Below are 23,545 nucleotides of genomic sequence, written 5' to 3'. Positions count from 1 at the left end.
TTTTCGTAGTGTGGGGAACAAGCTAAAAAATACACGAATGCCAACGTTAGAGCAACCAAACAAGAGAGAAAAAACAAAATACTGAAATTCTTTAGAAAAATCGTTACAAAATTGAAAGTTGATGATTTAAATATATGTGTAATCTCATAGCTCGAATTAAACAATATATGTAATAAATCCGAGGATATGGAAAATATACGGATGACGGAGTAAATATTGTTATACCTTCCGCAGTTTTTTCCTGCGAATAAAAAGCGATTCGCGACCGTTGTAGGAGCTCAGTCTAAGCAAAGCATTTGAAAGTCACAGTTAGAGAAGACAAGTTTCCGACATTTTGTGCTGCAAGAGTTTCGCAACGGCAATACAGTAATCGTTGCAGCGGCACAACATTTGCTTAGGAAGAGTGGTGAGAAAGTGACTTGGTAAAGGATTGATTTCGTAAAGGAAATTTTTCATTTGAAGATCGACTCCGTAGCGGACGTCCAACTAAATTATACGACGATGCAATTCGTGCTCTAATCGGTGAAACGTGAAAGTCGATTTCGGGAGATGCATGAAACTTTGAACATTCCAAAACGCTTTAAAGAAAACTGGAACACTAAATGGCACGTGCTCATCACATAAATTAATACATTGCTTCGTCTGCTGTCCTCGGCGTCGCCTGTAAAATTCGCTGACTCATTGTTGTCGCGAGCGCACAGAAAAAACAACACCGATATATATATGAAACTATAAAAATCTTTATTTTATTGTACACATCCTTTTTGTATAGTTTTCCACATATTTACAAATTGCGCACTAGGATGTTGGTATAAATATTAACAAATGTTTATACAACGCACGAAAGGTAACGTTGAGTCTGCGACCGTTTTTGATCGTTCCTATGTACGTATGGCAGTGTGCTTCCTGGTTTTTTACGCTAACGATCCTAGATGTCTCGTTCCGTCAAATTCGAAACGAGTCTGATAAGGCGGTGTCAGCAATCTTTCATAAATATAGTACGGTAGCTTATCGTCTAAGCTTAATTGCATAAAATATTTAAGGCATAGGATTATAACGTCACTAATTACGGGGCTTGTGGGGCAAAGAGCCGTCGATACACAACATCGAGGTTCCATTTTAATTTAAATAAATAAGGTAACGATAACAATGAACTTAGCTAATTATGACAACTACGGGAACCCTACAGCAGTCTGAGCAGATCGGCATGAAAATTTGGCAATAAAACTAGGTGGTAGAATGAAGTCATGATTAACCGATCCTTGTTAATGAATTAAATAAGACGACAATTTCCGTCAATGAAAATAATAATGAGCTTTTACACAATAACTTCAAAGCGCAAACGTAATGTTCTCTGCGCGGCGTCTAGTTAGGATGGTGACGATATTGTTTGCACGAGAAATTGTATGAAATCAAGAGGTGGGTGCTGAGAGTTTGAAGAGAAGAATCGCAGATCGCAAGACAGGATATAAGAATGACCAGTTCCGCGTATTATCTTGTCAAGCGAATCATTAGGAGTCTTCCTCGGATTCGAAATACCGGTGTTTCAGCGCTTGAGCCGCGGTTAGGCGACTGTGCGGATCGAAGGTGAGCAGGTACTTAATTAAATCCAAACCATCGTCGTTGAGATTTGGCACGATTTGTGACAAAGGCTCCGGTTGCCTCTGCGGAAATGCTGTCCAACTGAGGGATACATTCTCTGGCCATTCGTCTTGCGATGGCATTCCTATTACCCTGAAAGCACAGTCGGAAAGCGATTAGACGTGTCCGCGTGTGCAATTTCCATCGGGAAAAGTCTGTGATCGACTTACCGGAAAATTCTGTCAAGCTGGTCCCCTTCGCTCGTGCCTGGGAACAGGGGCTGCAAACGACTCAACTCGGCAAGGATGCATCCCACTGACCACATGTCCACGGGCGTCGCATAAGAACAGCCAAGAAGTACTTCTGGTGCTCGGTACCACTGCGTCACAACCTGGAAATCACGAATTCGTTTATAGATTCGATCGCTTGTCTTCAGAAATATCTCGCAAGAGATATCCACGCGAAGTATATAACGTACCACGGAAGTCAACCTCATCTCGAAGTCGTAGGTCTTTGCCAGTCCAAAATCTGCGATCTTTATTCTGCCTTCTTTAGATACGAGCAGATTTTGCGGTTTCAAGTCCCTATGTATGATCCTGTGGCTGTGTAAAAATTCGACGCCCCTGAGGATCTCCTGTGACATCCGCTTCACGAGCTCTGCCGGGATACCTGTACGTGAGCATGCGGACATGTACGATTCCAAATCTCTTTCCACATGCTCGAAGACCAGCCACAAAGTGAGACCTCGGTCCAGCTTCTCAGATATGCCGTCCGCCGAGGGCAAGTGCAGGTAATTCCCTTGACACACGTCCAATAGTCTCACCTGCGACCACGAGACACATTGCGATCGGAATCGATCGAGATACATACTGAGTAAGAAGAGGCCGGGGGCGAGGATTTAGATCGAGAAGAGAGAGGGAGTACAAAAGGGAATGTGATGTACAAAAGGGAGATCAGCTGCAGAGCAAAGAGCAACGAGAGCGTTCCGAGACGTGCATGATAGATGGCGCAAGAAGACAGCAATAATGTTGTAACGCAGGGTTCACCAGAACAGGAAGAAGACAAGGGTGTAGATCAAGAAGACGGAAAGGAGATAAATAGGAGTACTAAGATGAAATAGTGTCTCACGATGCATGAATGATAAATGGCTCGGGAAGGCAGCACCAGCATGGCTGCCCAAGGATCTCTGACTAAGAGGCAGAAGAGGATCAAGGGCGAAGAAATGTGGCTATTCAATGCAGAAGAAGAAGAAGAAGAACAAGACCAAGAAGAAGAAGACGAAGAAGAAGAAAAACAAGACGAAGAAGAAGAAGAATACTGAGGCGAAGCAGCAGCAGAAGGATGGATCATGAAGAGAGAACAAGATAATGAAGAATGTCTCACAATGTGCGGATGCTCGAATCGCTCCAGCTGTTTCAACGTTGCGATCTCCCGCAACGTTGACGAGGGCAATCCATCCTCGGTGAGAGGCACCCTGACTTTCTTCAAGGCGACAACCTGACCGGTGTTCAGGTCTTTGGCCTTGTAAACGGTGCCATAGGCTCCGTTCCCGATCAGTGAGAGCTCCTGGTAAAAGGCATCTTCCCCCAGCAGCGAAGTCTGAATTTGCATGTTACAGTCCGTTTCAGACTTCCTGACGGAGGCGTTAACATGCTCATGCTGACCGCACTTCATTTGCACGATGGCCTCGAAGCTGCCGAAATGTCCATCTGTCGATGTTCCAGCCGTCGCCTTCACGGGTCTGTCCAAGCTAGTCTGGATCAGCTGCTTCGTACCATCCAGCGATTCCTCTGAGATCTCAAATGTCCCCGCAAGACCTCCGGGTATTAGCTCGATGGTATTGTCAGGCGTGGATGCGACCACTGAGCAGGTTAGCGCTTCAACGCTCTCAAGATCCCCCGTGCTCAGTGCCGTATCATTCGCGTTGCCAGACAGCTCGGAGTACTTGGTCTTCTTTGGTGGCGTCGGCGAAGACAGATCGGGTCCAAGCTCGGAGCTTGAACGTCTGGAAGTCCCGGCCATCATAACAACATCTCAGCTTCTACCTGAAACGAAAACGACTGCGTCCAGTTTCTCCGCCATATTTTCCTACATTAACCGACGTGCTATGCCCGCACGAGCCGGAGCAATCGAAGACCTTCGGCTGCAGGCTCTCAAGGTTTATTGTTAGACGCTTTCACTGAACGGTGAATGCCAGGTTTTGGAAATGCTCGACTCGAAGCTTTAGATTCCAGGTTCTAAAGTTTTATGTTCTAGACACCGAGGTCTTCGATTGCCGATATTCACAGGGGATGATCGCCACAACTCGGAAATGACAAAAAACTCTGAAACTCCCGAGATTTAGCCGAATATTCGGGGAATTAATTTCTGCCGTTTAAAGTGAATTTCCGCAGAGAGAAAAAAACGTCGTGACACCACATGTGTAAGTATGTTATACGTGCCGGAAAAGTTTCAGAATTTTTTGAATTCCCAGGTTGAGGATCTCGAGATTTCTTATCCCTTTCGCTGTGCTTGATCGTTCGAATATCGAGAAGTTTTGATTCCAGAGAAGCGGAATGAATGGAAGCGGAATTTTTCTGCGGGTCGTATCAGAGTTTACGGTCGGAAACTATGATCCAGATTCCAGGGTGATCGCGCCGAACTGATCGAACGATTTCAGAGTTAATGCGCCGGTCGAAAGAAGCGATCGCGACGACCGGAATATGGGTGAGACCTGGGCTTTCATTAAATTTTACGCGCGCGATTCCGCCGCGCCGTCTGCTACGCGACATCTGCACCGACACCTGCGTCCGTATAATAGCGCTGCCTCATCGTCGTCGACTTCCCGGAACATCTTGTAAATGCAAGAACGGCCCCATTGTACAGGCTTAACGGGGTCCTTGCCCTTTGTTTTCTCCGGCACGGAACTGACCGACGTCGGCACACCCGAAAATTGTATCATCACCTGCCCGACCTCGGCGCGGAAATTTTCCGGCGCCGTAAAACGCAGCACGATTTTACCAAACTACGATACTCGAGATTCTTCGTCGAACTATTTATTCTGTGATGTAAACGATTTTTAATTCACTAAAAGCGCAAATTACGAGTCTCGTCAGCAAACATTTTCTGTGCCGAACTCGAAATCGACCAGCGACCTTTAATGTTCGAAAACATGAAATTGTATCACCATTGTTATAACGAATTTTTATAAAATAAACTATGTTAAAAAGGAGCTTGAATGGTTTGCAAGTTTTGTTCGCAATAATTTCGATTAAGTTTAGAATCTTTCCCGCACAGTATAGCCTTCGATTTTTATTTAATATCAGCATTGATTTACCAACCTGTTCTATCTCGAACGAAATAGCGTCCAAATTCAAACAAATATATATTTAATAAAACAGAAAATTAACTTGTTTTTACACGCGCGCACGTTTCTTAGAAAATAAATCTTAAGACAATAGATCAACAGCAGAAAATCGAACGCAAAAATTCCTACAAAAATCGAAGTAATTGAATTAACGCAATTGAAACGGTAAAGTTAAAATTGAACGTGTAAGCTATTATTTTATCGCTTTTTCTATTCCGAACGTCCTAGGAAAATCCAGTATATTCGAATGTATCACAAATAGTAAGGAAACGAATTTTTTTACCGTGCGGCAAAGGAAGTGCTCGCGGAACGGAGTGCAACGATTCTCGAAAATTCTTGAAGATCGTCAGGGTAGCTTCCATTCGTGTTTCCCGAGGCGGTCGACTCCGGAACCGAGACGAATTATAACGCGATCATGGTAACTTCGTGGACGTGGATTCCGTGGACTGCGGCCGAAAAACTCGCGCGTTGCCCTAATATGCATCGTTAGAGTTAACGGTTACAGCGGTCGAAGGTGAGGCAATGACGGGCCAACGAACCGTCTGTGTACACACGATGGGGAACCGTTACACGCTGCCGCCGAAAACAAAGTTAAATCAAGGAGTCGTCGATAATATCGCCGCCGCGATATTACAACGCAGCCGTGTTACAATATTGTAACAGCGGCGGCGGCGGCGAGATACGAGGAAGACCTCGTTCCCGTTCGGCGAGGCACGAGGACCGAAGGGACGCGAATAGGCGAGCCACGTGGTCCCCGAATGTTTGCATAGGCCAACGAGGGAGGGTGTAATAAAACAAGCACGGTTATCGGCCCGGGATTTGCAGGGTTTATCGCCGGGCCGTGCATTCCGCCGTCGATTTTCCACGGTCGAGTTATACTTTTTATCGCGCTCGGCGCCCGCGTTCACTTCAATGAACCTTCATTTGTACAACGATAGCGGCGCCCCGGTTCCTCCGACTTTTTCTCCACGGTTCCACGCTCCCAAAAAAGCCGTCACCGTCGCGACAAATAACCGTCACCGACGCCGCGCGTCATCGTCGAGGAGGAAGCCGACTCTTTGATTAAATTCTTTTATCAACTTCCCTTTGCGATAAGCTCAACCGAAAAAAAAGAACGAAGAAAGAGAAAACGAACGGAGGAGAGCGTTACATCACGCGAAACGGTCTCGAAGTAAAATCAACTCCTCTCAGCAACTTCGTGCCTTCGCGAGAGAGCCGCTTCTCGGAAGGATCTCTGTCCTCTCGTCCGCGGCGCGGTATCTCGGCGGGACAAACGCCGGGGGAAATCTGTGTTCCGCGAAGGGAAAGGTGAGACCTCAGCCTTGAACTTCTGCGGGGAATGGAGCTGAACTCCGGGAATCGAGGAAAAATTGGTGCCCGTTAGATAAGGTCGCTCGGGCCGATCGCCGATAAGAAACCCGGCAGCAGAAAGAAGAACGAACGATCCGATCCTATCGTGTAGATAAATATCGGAGCCGTTGGCCGAAGACTTTTCGAGTAATTTTCCGGAACACTGTTGCTCAACGCCGCGGCGACGCGGCCGCCCCGTTGTTGCCGTTGTTTACGAGCTATGTGGCACGGAACGATAATGGCTCCCAAATGCGTCAATCAACCGGCGACCGGATCGCAGCTTAATCGTGCCCGTTAGAACGCGGCACAAGTCCGGTCGCGTATGAATGAACCGATTCTCGCAGACGAGATCGTCCCACTTTTATCAACCGTTGCCGTTAGTTCCTCGAACGGCGTAGGATCGCGAACCTGTTGTACAGGCTGTCCCAAAAATGTCTCGCAATCCGGAAATGGCGGGTTCCTCGGATCATTTGAAGCAGCTTCTTCCTTTACAAAAATGTTCTCCGAGGCACCGTTAACGAGTTATTAACGAAAAACCAGTGACCAATAAGAATAGAGTACGGCTGACGCGAGGCGGCCCAGCCAACCAGCGCACGAAGCCCAGTTCCGCTCATCGACTCGGTCGCCTCGCGCCAGCCGAGCTCGCCTCTCATTGGTCACTGTTTTTCGTTAATAACTCGTCAACGGTGCCTCGGAGAACATTTCTGTAAAGGAAAAAGTTGCTTCGAACGACTTGAGGAACCCGCCACTTTCGGATTGCGAGACATTTTTGGGACACTATACTCGGCAGGGTGAGGGACACGTTTCCGAGTATCAACGAGGCGCTTTCAAGCCGTTGGGAAAGCGCTATCGCGGGATCGAGGTCGAAGGATCGTGGGAGGCTTCGACGCGCTCGTGAGATCGAACGATCCGAGGGGCGACGTCCGGCGAGTTTCGGGGGCGAAAACGGGAACGATCGGGGAATTGGAAATTAGACGGGGGGTCAGGAAACGGCGCGACCGTCTCGGTTTAAGCAGGAAGCAGCAGCGCACTCGTAGACGAGCCAGTGTAAACAAGGAGGCGCCAGTGGATTTCGGATTATTCATGGGGTTGACACACGGCTATCTGGTCGAGGTCTTTCACACGCGAGACGGAACACTTACGCTCGGCCCTCCCCATTCACCTCCGCCTGAACTGTGTGAAACCGTGCCGAAGGTCTCCGACGAAACACGCGAGAGAGAAGTTATACACGCGGCGGGTTCACGATCGATCTGGAATTTACGACTGGCGTCGCGATGAATGGAGACCGGTTCCGGTCTTCGGCCACGGCACCGAGCCGCCACCGTCTCGCGGAAAACGCGCCGGCCGATTACTCGATGGAGCATGGACGCGATTATTGATTTATCTTGTCGCGGTGACTAATCGACTGGCCGTCCCGTCCGTTCCACGCATGGCCATTCGAAAGTTTCGCGTGGCCAGCGCGTCAAAACATCTCCGCGCTCTTCGTTCGCGAGGCCCCGTCGACGTGGTCCCTTCTCCCAGCTAGAAGATCACGATTTTCAACCTAAACGGGGACACGCGCGTGCACGGAGAATACGCGCGAGAACTATCGTGACAGCGAAAAGGAAACGTATTATTTTATCAGAAATTTTAGTTACCTTAGTTTCGTTCGCAGTAAAACAAACTGCTAATTCATTAAAAATTGTATTAAAAATCGATGAAAATTGTATCAATGCTTCGACTGCCGTGCCAACGTCTTCAAAAATTTCGTAAAATTCAACTTATTTCGTCAAGTTAATATTTGTAAAGTTACTCGAGTCGCGCGATTATATAATCGTGTGTAACAAAATATAGATATTTACAATGTTTGCTACTGTGTAATTCAATGTAGCGACCAGTGACACACATTTCGATGTACACGTGCGCGAGACGAGTGTGTCTCTGCGCCGAACTCGTTGACGGACCCTTCTCTCAATCTCAATTTCCCACGAAACTACGATGAGGCCACACAATTATGGTGCAGGAAACGAGATCCTCGAGCACTGCGGGTTGCTCTTGAAAGCAACGGTTTATAGCAAGAGCCTAAAGTAGCAAAGTCTGGGCCCGTTACTCTCGATTTTAAGATAAAAGATCGTGTTTGCTTTATGGAGAGTGCTCCGAATGGGTCTGAAAGAAGCTAAACTAATTTGAATTTTGTCGGAGCCCTAATGGAAGTTGCGTCCCCGCCTAAAGCGCGTCTCGAGTAGGCGTGGTTTTCGTTTCCCATGGTGCCCCACGGGACAATTTGTCAATGTACTCGACCCGGAACGGTCTAGAACAGGCTGAGACCCTTCAAATCTCGAAGCAGCGGAAGACAATCCAAGCATTGGATTGTCTAGAAAAATAATTTCGGTTCTTTTGGTAACCTACCCATTCGAAAAAGCGAAATTACTATTGCAACAGTTCAATACTTCGATTTTCTTGTAACCTATCTATTTTTAAAATTGAAATTACTTATTCAATAAGGCTGAACCTTTTCAAATCTCAAAGCAGCGGAAGACAATCCAAGCATTGGATTGTGTAGAAAAATAATTTCAATTCTTTTGGTAACCTACCCATTCGAAAAAGCGAAGTTACTATTGCTACAGTCCAATACTTTGTATTCTCTTGTAACCTATCTATTCGTAAAACCGAAATTACTTATTAAATAAGGCTAAGCCTTTTCAAATCTCGAAGCAGCGTAAGACAATCCAAGCATTGGATTGTCTAGAAAAATAATTTCGATTCTTTTGGTAACTTACCCATTCGAAAAAGCGAAATTACTATTGCTACAGTCCAATACTTCGTATTTTCTTGTAACCTATCTATTTTTAAAATTGAAATTACTTATTCAATAAGGCTGAACCTTTTCAAATCTCAAAGCAGCGTAAGACAATCCAAGCATTGGATTGTCTAGAAAAATAATTTCGGTTCTTTTGGCAACCTACCCATTCGAAAAAGCGAAATTACTATTGCAACAGTCCAATACTTTGTATTCTCTCGTAACCTATCTATTCGTAAAACCGAAATTACTTATTCAACAACCGAATACATTCTCGAAAGCGACTGAGCTAGATAGTTAGCGAGAAATCGTAATTCGACGCCCCGTTTGATTTCGAGGTATCACGTGTCCGACCACGTGGCCGCTGACGACGTTTCCTCCGCGCACGGTTCGTAAACAAGAAAAAGAGCGAGAGGCGCGGGGGGATCCACCCCCGCCAGTGGCGGACCCTTGTCTTATCTTCGCGTGCCGCGACATTCCAGGTTCTCACGTTCCGCGAGATACGCTACCGTTACGTGACCGGCGTTCTCACGACCGAAAATCCCCGGGGGTCCAACGGGGCACGACAAAAATATCCCCGGAGGTCCCCAAAAACGGGGCCCTACAAAAATTCTTCCAACTTTAACGATCGACGGATGACCGAAGATCGACGTGAACTAAAGAGTCCCACGCGTTCGGGATCTAGAAAACCTTGGACTTCTTCTAGTTATCTGTTCGCCAGGGGAAACGAGCAACAAGTGTCGCGAATCCTCGGTGCAGGGGCTGGATTCGCGGGTTAGTATCCTACGGAGGAGACAATGACGAGGAGAAAGAGGGGGATGACGGAGGACGCGCGTTTGTAAGGAAGCGAGCGAGCAAGCGAGCGAACGTGCGAGCTCGCTCGAGTGATACTCGTTTCGAAGCTGGTTCGTCCCGAGAGATACGTACTGGTCCGACGAGAGTCTGGTCTGTTTGACTTACCCAGCAGGCTAGGTGCTGACCTCCCACGAGAGAAGATCGGAGGCGATGAGTAGCCAGACGGAGGCAGCAGTCAGCGATGCGCCAGGGAACAAAAACAGAAGCGGCTGGTAGGCACTCCACGTGCCGGAAACGATGTCCCCGTCGGGGTTCTCGTTGGCCCAGGAGAGGCGTCGCAAGAAGCGTCTTTGTCACAGAATGATCGCGATCACGATCACGATCTCGAGCACGCGGCCGACTGGCTACGCAGTCAGTGGCGGCGGAAAAGAGAGAGCGACGGGTGTACGCGGCCGACCACTCGCGAGCGTAACCCAACGGCGACTCAACGAATCGTTGTGCAGCCGAACAAGCAAACGTGCCGCTCGAAAACGCGCTGGTAAGCGGACTACACCGTGGACCGGCTTGAAAACTACTGACACGAAGCGGACGCGTATACGGGTAGAATCAGTCGCTGCCGAACCGAACGCAGGCAACTGGCACGGTCTGACTGGCTCTCGAGGGGAGAGTTCGATCGAGTCGAGTTCTCGTAGACCACTACAGACAGCTGCCACTGGCCCTTCCAACAAGCTTCTGATGCTTCTGCTTCGGCTTCGGCTTCTGCTTCCGCTTCTACCTCCACCTCGCCGCGATCGGCTTTTAAGTATGCTACATGGAGGTAGAGGGGGAAGACCCGACCCGACCCGACCCGACACGACTCGACCCGACTAGACGCGTCGGGACGCCGCGGGACGCCGCGGGTCGCATCCGCGGCAAGCCGCGGCGTCCACGATTTCTCCACTGGCAACGGACGTCGATCGTCCAGGGTTTATACCGTCTCGCCGGGACTCGACGAACATTTTCGGATGACTACCAATGTTCCCGGAAATACGGCACGATAGTAATACTACGTGGACCGTGATTCACGACGTCGTACTCACGCCGATTCTCTTATGAAGGCGATTCACGGAGTCGGAGTGATTTGTCAATTCCGAGGATTATTCTGCTGGCGTGTCGGCTGTATGAATGAATCAGAGTCAGTGTGAGGCGTGAGTCCCATTTTCGAAAAAAATTTCGCTCGTGTCTTAAAATGTAATCTGAGTAAGTACAGTAAATTCTTCCCAGTTGACGCTTAGATTGTGCACAGAAATGGACAATTTGGGAAGAGGAGAAACCTCGATGCACATGGCCCGTCGAGGGTGGAGGGTTCTTTGTGTTCGCCGGCGGCCGTTAAATTATTGAAACCGTTCTGCCTGCACGACCATGTTCCGGAAAACCCTCCGATAAACCTGAGCTCGTCCCATGCTAACAAAAAAGGGACGAAGGGACAATAGAGGACCCGCCGGAAAACGAACGATGAAGAAGGATCGTGGGCCGCCGACATCTTGACGCCAGCTTTCTAAAATAAATCCCTGAAGTGCCGAATGTTTCATTTGGTAAATCTTTAGAATTTAGAAAGTTAGATAGGGTGGACTTGGCTTTATCTGGCGAATGTTTATAATTAGATAAGTTAGATAGGATAGACGATGTTAAGTTATGGTTAATTTAGAACAATGATATTGTTATACTTTAACATTTAGTGGAAAACGAATGGAGGATTGTGGGGCGTAGAGACGATATCGGCAGTATTCTAAAATAAATCTCCCATGTACCCATTGTTTATAATTAGATATTATTATAATTAGATAAGTTAGTTAATGTTCAAATTGTAAGCCAAGTACATTGACCCGGCATGATCGCCGTGATGTGTATATATGCTTATGCATATGTGTCGAGCGCCTAAAAGTAACGAACTTGTACCTTGCCCGTGACAAGGACGTTATCGTTTCAAATGAAACACATACGAAATATAAACGAACAGTCGACAGTCGACAGTCGATTATATTACGTAACAGGCTCCTTTGATTTTCGCATCCTTTCGGTCATTCTTACTGGATCAAATTGGAACAATAATATTGTTACGCTTCAACGTTATATTTACAGAGCACCAAAAGCAGCTGTTTCATATTAGTTTATAAAAGAAACGATAAGACATTTATCCCGATTTTCAACGTGTGTTAACTGCAATATTTGCCGCAAGTAACACATACATACATCGAATAAGTTATTCATAAATGTATCTTTACAATCTGAATAATTATAAATTAAGAAATTAACGACCCGTCCATCTCGATAGGTTCCGTAAACCTCATAAAAAAACAAAATTCAGCAAATTATAGTTGTTGACAATCGATAACTATAAGAACGCGCCGCGAGGGTCGAATAATCTATACAGAATAATCCTCGTCTATTTTTTTGCGACTTTGCTATATTGTATCGTCTGCAGATGAAGAATCTGAAACGAAAAATTGTCGCTCTCTTCTCGTTCTCGAAATATAAAAATTTATATTGTGGCGCGGGCGCCAATGTACGAGTCGTACGGTACTGGAAAATAAAAAACTTGTTCACACGTGCAGTTTGATACTCATTCGTTGGTAATTATATGTATAGATGAAAGCAGGCAATACATATAAACGTCGCTCGGCCTTAGCTTTCGAGATAATTTTAGGTTCGAGTTAGATTTCCGCTCGTCGCCACGTGGAGGGTCGCATGCGGCACGAAGCAAGCGCGACGCCATGTTAGTTTCTAATAGAATATTTCGGAAATCAAGACCGAGCGGCAGTTGTATGTACGGATGAAAGTTGTTGAAATTGTCAAGTTCTACAACATATTAAAAAATCGTCGAACTCGGAAGTGGCTACCATTATCTATACGATGGCGCCCACGCTATGCATATAAAATTCATATCTAAGAAATCGAAAAAAGAGCGACAATTTAATCTTTCAGATTCTCAATCCACGCATCAAAATGTACGATATAACAAAGGTGCAAAGTAAATAGTGAGGAAAACGTCCGTCCGAACAATTACCGTAATCCGTAGATACTTGAACATTGAAAAGGCAAGCGAAATAAATTAGAATTTAATCGTAAATTCTCCTAAGAATAAATTTGGTCAGCAAGCTATAATACTCGTCGTTTCCCACAGCGAGGTAAATACGACTCACGCCATTCTTTACGCTGCGTTTACTTTAAACGCGAGAGCGATCAACGACCATGCTGCAGAGATTGCTCGGTCGTTGAGTGCCGCCGATGCCACGCCGGTGTCAATCGTTTCCTCTATTTACTCGAGAATAACTTTCTCGTTGCTCCTCGAGCAACGACGGAAACGGAGTCGCCGAGTATTTATTTATTTTCTTTTTTTATAGGAGAAAACCCGTTGGCAGAGCACGGAGCATAAATCATGTCGAGCCGTGGTATGTAAACTTCTTTAAGCTTAAAGAAGAGGGTAGAGATAACGATCGACAAGAAAATTCCAAAGACACACGATACAACGATAGTTCCACGGAGCGATAGGCCTAAAATAAACTGCCTAAAAAGATCCGACCGATGTATCGGCCTTATTTGCATTAACGATCATTCGATTACCGGCATTCGATAGCCGCGAAGGATTCTCTGTTTCCCGAGAGTTCGAAAAATACCGCGATGTTTTAGAAAACAGTATTTGCGCGAAGCATATCGCATAAATTCCTCGCAGAGGACCGCCTTCGAGCGAGCCGGTCCGAGAAAAGCAGCAAGTTGTTACAATGTAAACATCTCGGCGTCTAAGTCAATGGTAGTTTGCCGAATATGTACGCGTGTACGCTGCTCGAGGATAAAGAAAAACCGTGATGGGAACACGTTGCCTTAGAGAGTAAAGTGCACCACCGTTCGAGGGCGAGGAAAACTATTTAAGAATTCCTGTTGGAACGTGGGTCCCCTAGGTCGCCGGATCCCGCCGCGTCCACGTGATCGCTACGAGGATTCCTGGTCTGGTTCGTTTCGACCGCACTTCCCTTCGGATTGCGGCGAGGGGGTGCGGGAAGAAGGAGCCGGAGAGAGTAGTCACGCGAGAGCGTGCGAGAGGGGAAACGGATCGCGAGAGGGAGCGAGATAGGTCGATGAAGGGGAGGGAAACGCGGAGGATGCGCAAAATCGGAGTTCCCGGCTGGCGGAACGAGGTCCTTCGGGAATACCGCGTACATACATACGTACTTACGCGCCGGTAATTTGTACTTACGTTCCGAGTTACGATCGTGGGCTACGCTTCGACTCGGATCGACGTCTTCATCCCGGGGAAACGATATCGTGAGTCCGATTGTTACGGCGAGGCGGACCCGCGCGAGCTGCTCCTGCGTTCGAAGAACGAGGAAACTTCCGTGGGACGCCACGTGGCTGCGCGTTCTCTCACGTTAACACGCTGATTGGCATCGCGACCGTTGCACCATCGACAGGTCGTTGTTCCTGGCAGTGGCGCCAGCCAGCGCAGCTAATCCCGAAGAGGAGTCCCGTGGAGGCTCTTTCTCTCTCCCGTCAGCCGATCAGCGTCCGCTCCGCGTCCCGAAACATGAATGGAATGCTTCCCCTGGCGGCCGATGTACGCGAGAGACGACGGCTCTGGAATGGAATGGGCCGGGAGAGTCTCCGAGCCAGGGCCGGAACATTATCTCCGGAACCCTTCGAAGGGCGACCGGCTGACACTTTGCCGAGGGGCGCCCGCGGAGTCGCCGGGGCCCACGCGGTCCCTTTTCTCGTAATTTTCGAGGATCTCGGCTTCAAAATTTCCCTTGTAATGTCTCCCTTACTGACGCTCGGATTGTCCACTAAGATGGATAATTTGGGAAGAGGAGATACAATTATTGGAGCCTTGCGGCTCGTTTTTATTATTGTGGACAATTTGTAACTATAAAAATAAACCGCAAGCCTCGAATAATCGTATCTTCTCTTCCCAAATCGTCCATTTTTGTGCGCAATCTGGGCGTCAATTAGAGAGACGTTACTGTAATTCGAGTGGCCACGGCTACGGACACGTCAAATCAATCATCCCCCTCCGACCCCCGCGCCGGGGGTGAAAATGCCTGTTGGAATGCCTGCCGGATGGTAGCGGCAGCTGAAGTGTTCAGGTAGGGTAGTGGTAACTTTCCTTTCCTCAGGTAACTTTCCTTCCTTTCCGAGCACAACTTTGTGTCTATCCGGAGAGGACACGTTAAATGTTTTCATTGAAATACAAACGAAGCGAAATTCAATGTGACTTCAAAATATCTAATCGTAATGAAAACAATTTAACGTGTCTTCAAACTATCTAATCAGAAATAAAAGAGACCGAATATGCGACTTCGAAATATGTGTGTAATCGAAAATAAGAAAAATATCGAACACGTCTTTGAAATATATCTAATCGAAAATAAAACGATTTAATGTGTCTTCGAAATATCGACGCAAAAATAAAAAGATTGAACGTGTCTTCGCACGTGTCAAATCGAAAAGAAAAAGAAAGGAATTAATATCTCTTCAAGAAGTATCTATTGAAAACTAAACGAAGTGAAAGAATAAGACAATTCAATACGTCTTACTTGACAAATATAGATATAATTATGTCCTAAAGCGAAGACACAGTAATTGGTCGCTGCACGGTAATCGGCTCCACTACCCTACTCGGTCTATCGGCTAGTTCGAGAGCCTCGTGCGCCCTACACCCGCTATAATTTTAGCGGAGCTCCTTCAGCCTTCGATGCAGATACCGTCTGTCTACGTTGCAACATTGCAGTGTCTGATTATAGAGAACAGCGATGGAGAAGAAGCAATTTTACTGTCCTCCGCTTGTGCACAAGTTGCACAAGTTCATTCCCTTGCTATTGCTCAGACGTCGAGAAGGAAATTATGTACCCAGCTGGGATGCAATTCGTTTCGAAAGACTATTTTTAACCAGTTCGCCGTTTTCGACGAACACAATCGTCATGAGGAAATGTCAGTACACTCGGTTCCGTGTTTACATGTTAAATATGGATTACATACGTGGTACAAGTTCCAGAAAAAAACCGTGTAAACAGTTACCGCGTTAAAACCGAATTGGAAGCTTATTTTATTCTTGTCTATATGTACATGTATATACGGTTAAACACCCATTTTTACAAAACAGAATAAAACCGTATATTTAGGAGAATCAGCGAATCAGCAAATTAGTTAAACAGTTTTATACAAATTTATGGCGAGCGTACTTGTCGTGCGTAAAAAGTAGTTAAAACTTGCTGTTTAAATTGCAATTCTTTTAAAAATTAGAATAAATTTTCAGATAAATTGTCGAATTCAGTTCATTTAAAAATTCAATTAATAATAATTATTAATTGAATATAATTAATAATAATTAATAATAATAATTTCGAATACTTGGAAGCCAAGGCGAAGCGAAACGAACAAATGAAAAAAACAGCGAACTGTTTCACACTAAACCTACCGCGGTCAAAATGACCTCTTTCTTATTTTGCAATTCTGCAAAGTTCCGAGACTCTTTCGTAGAAAACGCTTGAATAAGTTACATTATTGAAGCAAGTTTTATAATAAGAACTTTACAAATTCTAAATAAATTCAGTTTCCTCACTTTTGTGAAGCAGTACATGCCAGTTAGTATTATTGCTTCGTAGGTTTAGTGTTAAAGGTTCCGCCGGTCCTCGGAAGCGACTATTATCCTGCGAATCTGTTTTTCCAAGACCGCGCGGTTATGCTAATGAAATTCCGGGAACAGCGACGGTCGCGGATTGCAGATATTCGGTCGGAACAAGATCGCGGCGTCGCGTTTTTCCTCGGCTTTCCAGTTTTCCTGTTGTCTCGGCCGGGGTGCCGCGGCAACGAGGGTCCGCTGATGCTGGCAGAACATTTTCTTTTTGCCGTCCAATTGAGAGATGTCCGGCGCCGCGATCAAACGAGACGTCACTGTCGCTGCGAGGACACCGGGAGCGGGACGGGAAATGATTTCGCGCATCTGCGTGTGACTAAGACGCCGCGCGGCGTACATACAGCGACGATTATGGTTATCTCTGGTGTGCTGCTTGTCGCTGGTTATTCGAGCGACGAGCTATCTCGGAGCCGCCGCGTGAAAGGTAATCGCGGGATTTCTGAGAACGGGAATTCATCTGCTCTTGTGACACGGCTGACACGCGAGGCGCCAGTGCCGTTCTATCGACGGAACCTGCTTAACTTCCAATGAAATTAGCTCGACGAGAATTCCCCCCTCCCCCCCCATCCGAACGGAATCGCACCGGCTGTGGGTGCTTCGCCGCGATAAAATGCAGGAAGCATCAATAACGAGGCGACTCATCATCTTCCATGGTTAACAGGTTAAATACTGAGCATCGTGATGAATGACCCTCGGCTCTCACTCTCAGATTGTTTGTCGCCCTGCGCGCGAGCCTAAACAGAGGCGGCCGGTGGATCGAGGATCTACGAAGCGAATTCCATAACTCAGACCTGGGCAAACGTTGTTTGAAACGAGAAGAAGGGACGACTCTTTGGAGTCGTTCGTTTCGAACGTTTGTTCGCGATGCTGCCAGTTGAAATGAAAATAATACCGAATTAGTATAATGCTGATAGTGATAGCAATGCTAAATAATGAATTGTTTCGTTAGGTTTTATTACAAATATGGCGAACGATCCTCGAGTCGGTGTGAAACGGAATGATCTTATTTTAAGAAATCTTTGGATTAATTCCTATTTAATTATTGGAATAATATGCAATAGAAAGGATTATCTATACATTCGAATTGTTTAAAATATTAGAAATTTACTTTCGTCGAAAACCTTCTTCCTCGACAAAGTATCATTCTAAAGATCACCCGGAAACGATTTTTTAAGAATTTAGTCAGGCTTCGTGTAATATTGTCGCGAAATAAAATCATTATTGCACTGATCGTTATCGGATAATCATTTAACATCGTCGGTATAATGTATGATGTTAATATATGTACACCAGATTTACAGAGAATACTTAGATCACTATGTATATACATGATTTCCAAGAAGAATTTCGGAATTATCTGAAATAATTATTTCAAACGTTGACGAAATAAATAATATGTTCTTTCAAATAACATTTCAAACAATTACGAACTAAACGATACGTCAGTTTAAATAGCATTACAAACAACATCGTTCCAAATACTGCCGGAAGACCAAAATTAGCACAAACATTCACGGAACAGTCATCGCAGCGACTATTCAAAATTATGCATCCGACAAATGCAGCGTCGACATCACTATATCGATTCTACCGGGAATCATTTACGTTCCGAGTCGACGTAGCACGCGATCATAGTGAGTAATCCGGGAAAGCGGGTGAATACGCGTTTTCCACGAACGGTGCATAGAATATCATCTTTTCCCAGCTTCGCGCAGTCATCGGCGGGCGGTCGTTGGAAAAAAAGAAAGTTTTAGGACGGGGTCGTGTTTAGACGAAGCGATGGAACGCAGATAGCAGTCGCCCGACGGAAAAATCTCTGAAGTGCCCAATGTTTTATTTGGCGAATGTTTATAATTAGACAAGTTAGATAGGAGAACGTTATTTAGTTTAGATTGGAGAACGTTAAGTTACGGTTAAGTTAGAACAATGATATTGTTATACTTTCGCTGGATAATATAACATTTGCTGGAAAACGAATAGAGAAGCATTGTGAGGCGCAAAGACGCTATGAACAGCATTATAAAATAAACCTCTGAGGTAGCCATTGTTTAATTTGGCGTATGTTTATAATTAGATAAGTTAGATAATGTTAAGTTAAAGTTGAAAGCAAAATACATACATTGATTCGGTATGATCACCGTAACGTGTGTGTGTATATGGCTATATGTGTCGAGCGCCTAAAAGTAACGAACTTGTACCTTGCCCGTGACAAGGACGTTACTGTTTCAAATGGAACATATACGAAATATAAGCGAACAATCGACAGTCGACAGTCGACAGTCGATTATGTTACGTAACAGCCTCCTTTGATTTTCGCATCCTTTCGGACATTCTTACAGGATCAAATTGGAACAATAATATTGTTACGCTTTAACGCTAGATTTACAGAGCACTAAAAGCAGCTGTTTCATATTAGTTTATAAAAGCTTAGATTGTGCACAAAAATGGACAATTTGGGAAGAGGAGAAACCTCGATGCACATGGCCCGTCGAGGATGGAGGGTTCTTTGTGTTCGCCGGCAGGCCGTTAAATTATTGAAACCGTTCTGCTTGCACGACCATGTTCCGGAAAACCCTCCGATAAACCTGAGCTCGTCCCATGCTAACAAAAAAGGGACGAAGGGACAATAGAGGACCCGCCGGAAAACGAACGATGAAGAAGGATCGTGGGCCGCCGACATCTTGACGCCAGCTTTCTAAAATAAATCCCTGAAGTGCCGAATGTTTCATTTGACAAATCTTTAGAATTTAGAAAGTTAGATAGGGTAGACTTGGCTTTATCTGGCGAATGTTTATAATTAGATAAGTTAGATAGGATAGATGATGTTAAGTTACGGTTAAGTTAGAACAATGATATTGTTATACTTTAACATTTAGTGGAAAACGAATGGAGGATTGTGGGGCGTAGAGACGATATCGGCAGTATTATAAAATGAATCTCCCATGTACCCATTGTTTATAATTAGATATTATTATAATTAGATAAGTTAGTTAATGTTCAAATTGTAAGCCAAGTACATTGACCCGGCATGATCGCCGTGATGTGTGTATATGCTTATACATATGTGTCGAGCGCCTAAAAGTAACGAACTTGTACCTTGCCCGTGACAAGGACGTTATCGTTTCAAATGAAACACATACGAAATATAAACGAACAGTCGACAGTCGACAGTCGATTATGTTACGTAACAGGCTCCTTTGATTTTCGCATCCTTTCGGTCATTCTTACTGGATCAAATTGGAACAATAATATTGTTACGCTTCAACGTTATATTTACAGAGCACCAAAAGCAGCTGTTTCATATTAGTTTATAAAAGCAACGATAAGACATTTATCCCGATTTTCAACGTGTGTTACTGCAATATTTGCCGCAAGTAACACATACATACATCGAATAAGTTATTCATAAATGTATCTTTACAATCTGAATAATCATAAATTAAGAAATTAACGACCCGTCCATCTCGATAGGTTCCGTAAACCTGTTGTAAACGTAAACATGGAAACCGATGGGTTTAAGATAGCCGCGGCTCTTCTCGTAAAATAAAGATCCTTATAAAAAAAAGCAAAATTCAGTAAATTATCTGAAATTGTCACGGTGGGTCTGGCCCGATAAACCGAGGGGTCAGAACGTGCGGCAGCCAGGCAATATCGATCAACAGGTGACACGAGGCGAGGTACTCAAAAATCGAGGGCCACGTTTACCGATCCATATCGAACAGGAGATTCGAAGAGACGCTTTCGATCGGCCTCGAAATTCAGTGCCGGCCACCTGGAAGCCGCGCGTGCACCTGGCAGTAGCCTACGCGGGCCCGCACAATAATTCGAAGCACAGAGGTAAAGAGCGATGTGGCGGGACGAGGGGCGGCAGAGGGCGGGCACAATGAACCGATTGTACGTCCGAAAGCCCCACGGAATGCCACGGAAATGTGCATGTTATCGCTGCAACGCCGCGCCGCGTATCGACCCCGTCGTCGGGAGGCCGTTCTCCCGATTCTTGAACCGCTAAAAATAATACCGCTTTCTCAGACGGCCCATCGATCTGCTAAACTCGAACTTGCCAATCGCGATCAACGCACAAACCGGAAGTCGCACGAGTATACCCGCGTTCAGGAGCCGCAGCTTCTCGGAAACGTCGTAACCGGCGAGGTACGATAAATCACTCGCGACAACCCTGTATCGGAGCCGCGAAGAATGTCGCCGTTTGTTCTAGGTGCGTGGTTCAAAACGGCACTTTCGTTCGTCCATGGATCCGAAGAAGGCGACGGGCCCGTCTCGATCGATTCCAGGCACTGGCTGCCGGATCCGTCGACGGGCCTTATTGTCGGACCCGACATTGTTCCCGTTCGGGGCACGGAACGCCTTCGGTCTCGCCAAACTAGACGGCAGACTGGTTTTTGCCCAATTTAGATCCCCCATTGTTCGGTCCGGCTTGGAATGAAAATAGAGAATACACTCTCGGCTGTGTATTCCGGCCGTGCGTTGCATAGGAAAACGCGGATGAAGGCTGCTCGCTCGTGCTTCGAACGGAATCTAGTGGACTCTCAAGGCCGGCTTGCGACTGCGTTATCGGATCCTCCCCCTGACGCCATCGATTCTGTATCGAATCGATCGTCGAACTATGCTATAGGATATACAGGGTGTCCCAAAAATGTCTCGCAATCCGAAAGTGGCGGGTTCCTCGGATCATTTGAAGCAGCTTCTTCCTTTACAAAAATGTTCTCCGAGGCACCGTTAACGAGTTATTAACGAAAAACCAGTGACCAATAAGAATCGAGTACGGCTGACGCGAGGCGGCCCAGCCAATCAGCGCACGAAGTCCAGTTCCGCTCATTGGCTCGGTCGCCTCGCGCCAGCTGATCTCGCCTCTCATTGGTCACTGTTTTTCGTTAATAACTCGTAAACGGTGCCTCGGAGAAAATTTTTGTAAAGGAAGAAGTTGCTTCAAACGACCTGAGGATCCCGCCACTTTCGGATTGCGAGACATTTTTGGGACACCCTGTAGAATAGAAAATGCTATGCTATAGAATATAGAAAATGGAAAGATTGGAACGTTAGTGGGGACATTTGAATTTTCTCCCTCGATTTCAGCGCACGATGAAAGACGAACTCTACGTTCTCCGCAACGCAGAGGGCGTCCAGGTCAAAGATGACGGCCGTTTGGGCACTGCATTGCCGACACAAGAAACCTATCTTTCCGAGGGACGGTCAGGATACCTGCGATTTTAGCGGCCACGAATGCACCTGCACCTGTTGCGGATTGCAACACGCGGCGTCGTCGCGGTGTCCGGTAATTCTGCGTCGTCATTATTGCACGTCGCCGCGGTGTTAATTAACGGTGACAAGTCCCGGGTACCGGTTGAATCGAGCGCAGGCTCTATCGAGCCGAACGTTGAATATTTAAAGGTTCGCCGAAGCACGGCGCGCAGCGATTTAAACTATATTCTGTTCCATGAACCGGTCGGAATAATGAAACGATTTTCATTCTATTATTCCTACCCGGATGAGGATGAGTTCCCGGCTGCGTAATTTCATGGATACTTGCCCAGGGGGCTGTCCGTTATACAGAAATGCAATTTTAATTCCCCGCGCGGTGGTCGCGCGCGCGCGCGCGCCCGTGTTGCAACCGTGGCGCACACGATGACCGCGACACGAACCACGGGAATAGGAAAAAGCCGCGCCCGCTTTACGTGAGGTCAATGGGTAAATGGAATTCTTTGGGCACCGCGGCGGAATCCTAATCGGAACCTGGAAATAGCTATTTTAGATCGAACGATGGCGGACAAAGCCGGTGTCAACGAACCCGTGCCCCACGAATTCGATCTTCGATTCGACGGCCAATTAAATTTACAGCCGAGCAAACTTCCTGCTCGAGTCACGAGCCTTCTTCGCCGGTTCCGTTGCCATAAGCTTCGATGTTACTACCTATGTACTACCTTTCCAGCACGGAATCGCTCGCGTTACTTTATTTCTGTTCTTTCGGGGTAGGATCGTTTAGCTCCGGCGCGCGCACCGTTCCCGCCAGCGAATAAGGCAGCTTATCCCCCGAGCAGGAAGATCAGAGATTACGCGGCAACCACCGCAGCCATCCGTCCCAGCGAAGATCAATGTTGCCCGGCCGATCTTGGAAGGCAGTCCCGCGCATTCCAGCCCGGTTTCGCCATAACGAGAAACTGGACGGAGGAGGATGGAGCCGAGAATGAAGGGTCGCGGCCATGTGCAAGCCGCCAACCGTCCCAGACACGTCCCGGAGAAACTTCTTTTTCCGCGAGAGTCACACCTGTTGAACTTTCATATGCGACTCTCTCGTTAAATCGCCGTAATCGATTGCTAATTATCCCGGCTGTTACGCAACACCGTCGGCCCGCGAAGGCCAACAATCTGTTCCAGGTGTTAACGAACCCTACAACCGAAACAGCTCTCGGGCCTTCTCCGAGCGAGATCGTTTATCTTCGGACATTTGTTTCCTGGTCACCTTTAACAGCTCCCCGGAGCAACCCGACCACAAAAACGCGCCTCAGTTTCTGATCTTATCGACAGCCTTGGAGTCAACTCGCCCGGGGGCCTAGGGACATTTCTCTTGTTGTTGACCACCAGGCTCGAAACAATGTTCTGTGCCCGAGACCGCGTGGACACACCATCAAGTTGCATCCGGCAGTTCTGGTCACTTAGAAAATCGTTGCCAACGCGCTTCTATAGAGACAATGTTCAATGATTCGAATTGCAGAATATAGTAATGATTTTATAATAATGGTAGTAATAATAATAATAATAATAATAAGTCGTACATACGGGAAAACAAGGCCCTTTGTTACAACAAAAAAAGAAACAGAGGAAAACAAGAGAAGAAAATAAAACAGAAGAACAGAAGAAGAACAGAAGAAGAAACAGAAAAAAAGAAACAGAAAAGCAAGAGATTCTGTACAGCCGTAATGGACGCATAATTACGCGTAATTTCACTCGACTTTCAAGAAATAATCTTTACTTGAATTTGTAGTCAGATCCTAGTACGACAGATGAAGTTCAT

At 46.3% G+C, this 23,545-nt stretch overlaps 1 protein-coding gene across 7 annotated transcripts; it reads right to left on the bottom strand.

Moving 5' to 3' along the window:
• Positions 1–718: 718 nt before the first annotated feature.
• On the bottom strand, positions 719–15,424 carry LOC117223717 (Cyclin-dependent kinase 4). Of its 7 annotated transcripts, XM_033476163.2 has the most exons (5): positions 5,211–5,638; positions 2,965–3,626; positions 2,060–2,404; positions 1,812–1,972; positions 719–1,734 (listed from the first exon to the last, which is right to left on the bottom strand). In XM_033476163.2, the coding sequence occupies exons 2-5, from the start codon at positions 3,604–3,606 to the stop codon at positions 1,512–1,514; spliced, it is 1,371 nt and encodes a 456-aa protein (XP_033332054.2). In that variant the 5' UTR covers positions 3,607–3,626; positions 5,211–5,638; the 3' UTR covers positions 719–1,511. The 7 variants fall into 7 exon arrangements, with proteins under 7 accessions (XP_033332054.2, XP_076377331.1, XP_076377333.1 ...); XM_076521216.1 differs by lacking the exon at positions 5,211–5,638 and adding an exon at positions 14,086–15,424 and having other exon boundaries at positions 1,812–2,404; XM_076521218.1 differs by lacking the exon at positions 5,211–5,638 and adding an exon at positions 10,017–11,878 and having other exon boundaries at positions 1,812–2,404; positions 2,965–3,622.
• Positions 15,425–23,545: the final 8,121 nt, after the last annotated feature.

Source organism: Megalopta genalis, chromosome 4 (genome assembly GCF_051020955.1).
Source record: "Megalopta genalis isolate 19385.01 chromosome 4, iyMegGena1_principal, whole genome shotgun sequence".
NCBI lineage: Eukaryota > Metazoa > Arthropoda > Insecta > Hymenoptera > Halictidae > Megalopta > Megalopta genalis.
This window is presented reverse-complemented; position numbering and strand designations above follow the sequence as displayed.